This window comes from Cupressus sempervirens, chromosome 7, assembly GCF_028749045.1.
Source record: "Cupressus sempervirens isolate cs-2001-9-10 chromosome 7, ASM2874904v1, whole genome shotgun sequence".
Lineage (NCBI taxonomy): Eukaryota > Viridiplantae > Streptophyta > Pinopsida > Cupressales > Cupressaceae > Cupressus > Cupressus sempervirens.
Window position 1 is genome coordinate 1,501,067 of NC_143124.1, and position 8,573 is coordinate 1,509,639.

General features: G+C 34.4%; 1 protein-coding gene across 2 annotated transcripts; it reads right to left on the reverse strand.

Annotated features, from left to right (window-relative positions):
• Nucleotides 1-693: 693 nt before the first annotated feature.
• On the reverse strand, nt 694-8,167 carry LOC149545104 (F-box/kelch-repeat protein At1g80440-like). 2 transcript variants are annotated; one of them, XM_089793694.1, is made up of 2 exons: nt 7,408-8,167; nt 694-1,156 (listed from the first exon to the last, which is right to left on the reverse strand). In XM_089793694.1, exons 1-2 carry the CDS (start codon nt 8,032-8,034, stop codon nt 854-856), a joined length of 930 nt encoding a protein of 309 aa, XP_089649820.1. In that variant the 5' UTR covers nt 8,035-8,167; the 3' UTR covers nt 694-853. The 2 variants fall into 2 exon arrangements, with proteins under 2 accessions (XP_089649820.1, XP_089649819.1); XM_089793693.1 differs by having other exon boundaries at nt 1,052-1,156; nt 6,954-8,167.
• Nucleotides 8,168-8,573: the final 406 nt, after the last annotated feature.

The following is an 8,573-nucleotide window of genomic DNA, read 5'->3' on the forward strand; positions in this document are numbered from 1 at the left end:
GAAAACCTATATTATAGTATTAGTCATATCAGCCATGGGGAAGTTATTAATGTAGAAAACATAATCATGAAGTGACTTACAGTTCTGCTTGTCAAGATGACAAGACGCCTTTAAAACTTGGTTTCAGCCACTGTTGTACAAAATCACAAATTTCGTCCACTTTTTGTCTCAAGCTTGCCAGTAAAATGTACCTTCCATGTGATTTTTAGTGTGGACATGCTAGACGATGAAATGGGTAAAAAAAAATTGTTCTTTTTCCCAAACTGACATCATATTGCTGGTGGTAAGGATTTATTTTCTGGCAATATTCTATCAGAATTGCCTGAAGCTGTGCAAATCTCCTATAAGAAATATGTATGAGAAGATATACATGCACTATAAGATCTATGCAAGGTGTTATCACTCACGCCTCAGCAGTTATCATCTGTATTGAATCTACAGCTCTTGTGTTTGGAAATTTATGAAACCTTAGTAAACAATTATTCTATCATTTTCTGACAACAAAGATAATGGATAGAAAATAAACCCTTCATCTATTTAAAATTTTCTTGTTTGCTGGCAACATACTTGCGAGGGTTCAAATTTTTAAATAGATAAGAGTAATCTGTTATTAAATTCAAAATTATTAAGGGTTTATTTCTATGTATTGTTAACTTGATGTCAAGAATATTATTTCTAGCAGAAAGTCTAATGTATTGCCATTAAAATTTTTTTTTTGTATTAATTATAAGAGGATCACAAAAAGAGAATAATAACAATATCAAAACGGGAGGCAAAGCCTCACACCGAAGGAGTCATAGTTACATCGAAGATAGACAAGATATGAAAAGAAGAAAGCATCCTAACAGCACAGCTAATGAAGAAGATCATTGTGTGCTTCAACTCTAGTAGTCCATCCCTTTGGGCCTTCCATCCAAACGATGTTCAGCCTTTCTTGAATCTGGTTCAACATTAGAATCTTGTAATCAGCAGCAGCCTTTTTGTTCTTTTGGATCTCCTGATTGAGCATATTAATGGTCTCCTCAAAAGCAGCACAATTGTCCATGTTTCTCCTCCATTCACAGCCATCCTTCATCTCAAAAGTGAACATCGTAGCATGCCCAACTTTAAGGAACCTTTTCAGCTTTTCCTGATCGATCATCATGTTGATCATCACCTGCAAGAAATTTTTTAAGTATATGAGCTTAGGAAAGGACTCAGTAAGGGTTCTGGAAAATTGCCATTTAAATTAGATGCTTTGAGGATAGTAATAAGAAATATTACGAATTAAAATAAAGTGTGTGTGAGAGAGACTTATTTTCATTGATTGTGAAGGGGTGGCTCTAAGTGCCAGGGTTTAATCTTATTTGTGTTCATACATTCAGAGTTCCCTTCTGTTGGAAGGTTTGTAGCTTGGTTCAGGGGTTTACTTTTTCACTTACTATGAAGGAGAGAAATCCTTTAAGAAACAAAAGGAGATAGAGGATTGGTAGGGCTGCCCAAATCGAAAGGCATTATAGGATTTAAAGCATACTGATTCACTAGTGTTTTCCCTTCTCATGGACAGCTACAACAAATACCGGGAAAGATGAAGTATTCTCAGTAATTTAATGGAAGGGTTGTATGTGCATGAGCGGATGAGCATTTTGGATGTTGCCTAACTTTGGGATGAGGAAAAGGAAGGCCTTAGCTTCTTCAATCAGGACATCTATACCCTATTCCCTATACGCATCTAACATCACAAATGTGGGATCTGAGGTTTACATCATTACTACTAGGCGCCACTATATGTATGCATATATTTTGTTGTCATCTTGGCATCACATGATTGTATCGCTCATTGTTTCCTCCATTAGCAATGAATAATTTTAAATTTTTTAAATGTATATAGAGTACTCAGTTGTAGATATGTACATATAAATTTGTTTTCTTATTTTCCTCCTCCTTTTGCATCCCACTAACATCTGTATTTCAAGGTTCAACACTGCTTTAAACTGTCCAAATTGTTGGATTGGCTTATGGATTGTAAAATGTTAACTATTACAATTTATTTGTTCATGAGGCTAAAATAAAATGTCTTTCCCAACAAAGATCACAAGTGCCTCTTTTGTTGATGGATACTAGCATATGACAGTCATAATACCAGAATATAGCAAACACTGACATGAAAAATTCGATAATGGTTGGAAATGCCCCACTTTGTAGATTTTAGCACAACTCCCCATCTCCCAAACTTAAATCACAAATAGAATAATATCTGAAAGGCAAGATGAAAACAATCAATGAAGCTGTTTGCTAAATTGTATTTGTTACGCAACCACACTGATCGTGCTTTACTAGAATGTAGTTTCATATAAATTTCAACAACAACAATTATCATAGGTGGCTTATGTATAAAAATAACTGTATCCCTGATTTAAACAATAGAATGAAAACATTATAACCTCCACAATATGTACTTCAAAATAAATTTAATAAAAGTCAGTTTGGAGCAGACATAAGCTGCAACCTCCTGGATACTCTCATCAACCCAAAATTAAATCATGGTTTCCTCACTTCGGAAAAACGGGGCATTAAATACTTTGTAACTAGCCCATAAAAGATCATTTTGGACTTCAATACAAGCTACCTTTTTTGTGACAACAACCACGTGTGAGAGTCATATTTTTGTAACAAGGACATTAACAATGCCCCTGTAAGATTCAAACCTCTAATATATTGATTGTACCATGTCAAATTTTGCAATTTGCTATATCCTAGAGCAGATACAACTTATCTTTATACCATTTCAAATGAAATCTGAAAATTCCTGAGCAAATCGGGGCATATCATTCTCAAACATGCTTTGTACTAAATCCTCAAATTTACATGCACTCACACAATACAAGCATTCAACACGTGTGCAGTTCAATATGGATATGCTTCAGTATCCAAAAATGTCTAGTTTCCTATGAAATACACCAGCATAGGTGTTTTCACAACCACACATTCTCTTGGAAAAAAATCTAATACAATGATGGTAAGATTACATCATCAATTTTGAAGATCATCTTGACCACCTATGTCGCAAGCAAAATCTGTTGTCTCTTGCCAATTAGAGTTTCAAATACATTTTGCTCCATCATGTCATTTGTATACTTTTATATATTATATTATTACTTAATGTAGAATGACAAATACTTTTCTTCTACTTGCAAACTGTTATCTAGGTCACCTGATCTTGTCAATGGAGAACACAACTACAAATACTTTCTTTCATTAAGTTATTCAGTTGGTTTATGGTTTAGGTTAAATTCAGGCAACATTGGGAAAATTTGTGAAATGTACTCTGGGCAGACTACTATCTAGCATCAATTTCTTGTAGCTTATCTCATGGAAATTGTTCCTTTGTAGCTTTTGCCATATGTTCCTATGATAGATAGGCTCTTTATGAGGAGAAGATGCCTTGAGCACTTCATTCTTTTGCTATTTCTAGCTGTATTTTGAATCATGTTAAGCCATACTAGTCATATAATTGTTATTTTGAAGGCCTTTATTTTTAGTTAAATTTCTATTGATCTGAACTGCTAATCAATGTTTTTTGAATTATGATGTTCTAGATGTTGCCTGATTACATCTGTAACAAGAATGAAATCATTTACTGAAGAACTTTGGAAATGAATCCCCCATAAATCTTCTTAGCAGACAGCAGTATAATAATTTTAATTTTTCAGCCATATAGGATAACTGTTTATAAGTTGCAAACAATCAGTGTATAATTACACAATCGTTAGTGGCACAAGATCCTCTTAATCTTAAGACATACTTGTTCATAGTGAATGCAGGAGTAGATGAACATGAGAGGTCTGGATAGCTTTCTATTTCCTTGCAATTTTAATGTAGCAATTTATTTATGATTTGGTTAATAGATGTGATAGATAACTGATGGAAACTTCCAACACTATGTATTACTTTCTGCAGGATTGATGGAGATGGTTCTGTTTTTGATCTTTTTCCTCAACAGACAAACTTAAATTTGTTTGCTTTCTTTGTGTCTGATTTTCTATTTTCTTTACCATTTCAGCAGATTTTTACAATTGTCACATTGTCCTGGCTGCACTTGGGAGGAACCATACTGCACTGCAACCCTTTTTAACAATTGAAAAGAACAAATACAAAGGCGAATATGACAAACTGTATTGATAACCCAAATTTAGAGAAATGAATCTTCAACTACCAATTTGAAGCATGGTTTCTCAGCAACCCAGATAATCAAATAAAAGATTCTCAGGAAGGTAAAAGGAACCCAAAATGGAAGAGACAAAAATCCTCACAAACCCAAATCCGAAGGAAAGATTCTTTACAACCCAAATTTGAAGAGCACAAATTTTCAGACTTATAAATTACTATATGATTCTTTCCTATTAATTGCGGTTTGCCAAAATTATTAAAAGAAATTGATATATAATTCAAAGTGACAGTTTGGCTGAGTGGTCTAAGGTGTCAGATTTAGGCTCTGGTTCGAAAGGCCATTGGCTCAAATCCCATAGTCGTCATTTTTGAAAATTATTTGGTTAATATATGAGATAAATGAATAACAGAAGCTTTGAGCCTTTCTATATCTTTCCTAATGAATCTAGTAACTTAACAAGGCACTCTGAGAATGTGGTTAATGTCAGGCCATAGAATTCAAAGGGTTTTTATGATCAGCTTAATATTTTTGATCTGTTATCTATCTATGTAAACAGTAGTTGGGTTTACTGTCATCAGGTTCAAATTCTGCCCTGCCATTATATTAGTTTTTTTATAGGTCTTCCATGGTAGTAGATGGGTAAAAATGCTTCCGACGCATGCAGAAGGTCATCTCTTGTCCGATCCATAGTGGACTCAAATCTTGACGTGCCTTTACCCAATAAGGGATAGTTGACCAATTTTTTTTAAAACAAAGCTTCAGTTTGAGAGGTAATGAAACAATAATTGGAATTGCAGCTGAAGTGTCACCTAATGGTTCTGCCTTGTCTTGCAATCATAAACATGATACTCCAAAATGTTTTGGCCTTCAAAGCTCACGAACATAAATTGTGTCATGAAAATGTGTTACCTAATGGTTTGGTCTTTGATAATACTCCAAAGTGTTATGGAAACTCTAATGCATAGATTTTGCGTTTTGGAATGACATTTCCAAATCAAATTCCTAGCTTGCAACCAGAAACATGATTCTCCAGTTGTTTTCGAGCTCTCATGCATACATTTAGTATTATAGAATGACATTTTTAATTATAACAAGACCATCACCTAGTAGCTATATCTTACAACATAGAAACATGATGCTCCAAAATGTTCTCGGAGTTCAAATGCATATATTTTGTGTGACGAACTCTTGATCAGTATGACATGGAGCATGATCTAGTTAATCCAGGTGAGATCATTAGTAGTTCCCTTTTCAAGGATCCATTGGCCTTAGTAGCATGAATCTGCATAAAAATCTAATGCCTTATCAGCTAGATTTGCCTGTACAAGTCTTAACGCAAAGGAATCAACAAAAAAACAATGGTGAGGAAGAGGTAGAACATGCTTGACAATCTTGATAATTTCTACCGCCAGGGATTGGCTATGCTTTTCTCTTGAACAATTAGAAGTGCTGAAGAGTTTCTCTTTCCACTGACCATGGGGGACTCATCACAAATCGAACAAAGCAATAATAGCTCAATCCCTAAAACGACATCTTTTAAACTGTTTGGGAAAACGAACAACGGTTCTTAATGTCTCAGATCCAAAATTCTTAAAGTTGTTTCAATCATCTTATTTGGAAATGAAGATGGAAAAGAACAAGTAAAAAGGGGAACACATAGAGCTGTCTTAATAATCCAAATCCAGAGACATGATTCTTCAACTACCAATTTGAAGCAGCACGATTTCTTAGCAACTCAGATAATCAAAACAACAATTCTTATTAAGGTAGAACAAATCCTTAAGGGAAAAGGCAAAAAAGTCTTTAGCAACCCAAATCCGAAGGCTAGAATATTTGTAACCCAAATTTGAAGAGCACAATTTCTCAGACTTCCACATCAGAATATCGTTCTTTCCTATCAAGGCAGATCAAACCCAAAGATGAAACCTAGAACACAAAATGATTTCTCAGCAACCCAACTTTAGTGATGATTGTTCAATGAAAAGAAAATATCTTAGCAACAAAAATGAGAATAGCATGATTAATGAGGGAAATAGTACAAATAAAAAGTGAAAAGCAGTTATAAGATTAGCTAGGAACCAATATGGATAGCACGATTTCTCACGATTCCATGTACAAAAATAGGAATTTCAAAATCCTAATTGGAAGAATATAATTTCTACGCCAGAAGAAGCTTAGGAGCCTCTGTTTGAGAGGCTACAATATCAAAATTTGAAAGCACCCTGCCATCGAGCAAATTATTCTTTCTTTGACAGCAAAGTGCTAGTGATATTCTTGGTAGAGGATACTTTTGATTCAATTTGTTCCGTCTTTCAAGGAAACAGATAATGATGGAAGATGTTATAAAAAGTGTTTCTTGGAAGATATACAAAACTGAAGAATCCAAAGAATAGAACAAACTGAATGATCTCATTAGACACTGCCTGTTAGAATGCACCGATTGTAAAACTGATAACCCAGAAATGAGATATATTGAACAAAGAGTTGTTGAATAAGCCAAGGAACTATATACAAGTTCATAATATATAACTAAACCTGTCAAAAAGGAAAAGAAAAAGAGAACAGAGATTGCAGTGAAGAACATATTTCAACTCCTGATTAGAAACAAGTGTTGCTCCTGGGAATAACGTTTTCTGTAGATCTATAATGTTATACATCTGATGTAAGACTTGTTGATGTTGTAGCCAAGTCTGATATTTTTATTATAATATTAATATTAATATAAGACAAATTTCAATTATTGAATTCAAAATATATAACCTATACAACAATAAATTCTCAGCATATATAATGTTTTAATTACTTGAGAGCTCCCATAGCTTATGAGTGTCTATTGAGGTGTCATACACATCAAAGCTTAGAAACCATTAAAGATCCAGCGTAGCAGCACATATAGCAAAACCGGAGAGGCCGGATGGTCTCTCAATGCCAATCAACTTGAATCTTCCTCCTGTCTCACTTGGAGGTTCCAGCATAAAAAAACCTTCACCTTTAATGGGATCCCAATTGCCCACAAAGATTTTATTGCTAATCGCCACAACAAAGTCAATGGAATGACCCCATACCTCTATTGGAAAGGTCCCTACAATGTTCATCTTATCTTGGCTATAGTCATATTCAATCAATCTCCTATCAGACAAGCAATAAAGGCGTCCAAATGCACTCACTAAATCCCCACTATTGAATCTATTCTTCATAGTTTTCCAGCTTTTTGTGTGGGAATCAAAAACTTCAAAGCTGAGAAATGATGCCATTACATAGAACTTGCCGTCAGCAAAAGCACCATAAAATTTCTCCGTGCAGGTGTTCATGTCAGTTTTCATGTCGGGAAGAAGATCCCACTTGTCCTCCTCCACATTGTAAACTGCAGCGCTACAGACGGGATTCCCACAGTGTAAACGGTTGGTTAACCCTCCAGCCACATAAATCATTCCCCTGTGCTCATCTGTTGCAGAGGCAAATTTATTCAGCTGTATTGGCATTTTCGCACCCTGTCGCCATTTCAAACAAACAAAATCGTACAACCAGACACAACTTTTTGCAAAATGGGGAAGCCAATCCGGGATCAAAACTAGTTTTTGTTTCACGAAATGGCAGCGAAAGACGCTTATAATTTCCGTGGGAATGGGCGGTAGACTTTTCCACGAGTTCTTTTCTAAGTCATATATCAGTACTCTATTGCAACTTTTCTGGAGCATACAAATCCGCTGTTCTGAAATCTTCAATCTTTTTCTCTCTTGATAAAAGTGGTAGCTGTTCAATGCTGCGTTCCAGCTTTTGCAGACACACCTGAGGTTGTGATGAGAGTTCAATTCCACCCTCACCAGACATTGCATCCCAATTTCAGCTGGAAGACAAGGAAACAAAGATCCCATTCCAATCATCAAAATTTGCTCTTTTTAGAATTTATGGCGGAGAATGATCTAAACTTTGAATTGCACTTTTAGGATCTATTGCAGAGGATGGTCTGAATCTTTAATTGTTTGTGGTATTAATGGGAATTTGACCTTCTCAATTTAAAAACACATTTATGCCGAGAGTAGAGGCATGTACAATGGGAGTAACAATTTTCAGCACTAAGAATATTTCAAAGAATAATCTGTGTAAAGAAAAAAGAATATTTCAAGGAATAATTTGTGTAAAGAAAAAAGATTTGTTGAGAGTCACAAATGAAATTCACTTTTAAAAATAAATTTAAATAACAAATGTCATTTGGCATCCACAAAAAAAAAATCAAATTAAAATATGGAATGCCATTTGGCAATCATAATTATTAACAAATAGAAATAGAAAATATATTTTAATAGGAGTTACAAATGAAATTTAAAATAGAAAATGCCATTTGGCATTTACAAAAATTTTAAAAACCAAATTAAAATTTGTAATGCCATTTGACAATCATAATTATTAGCAAATAGAAATA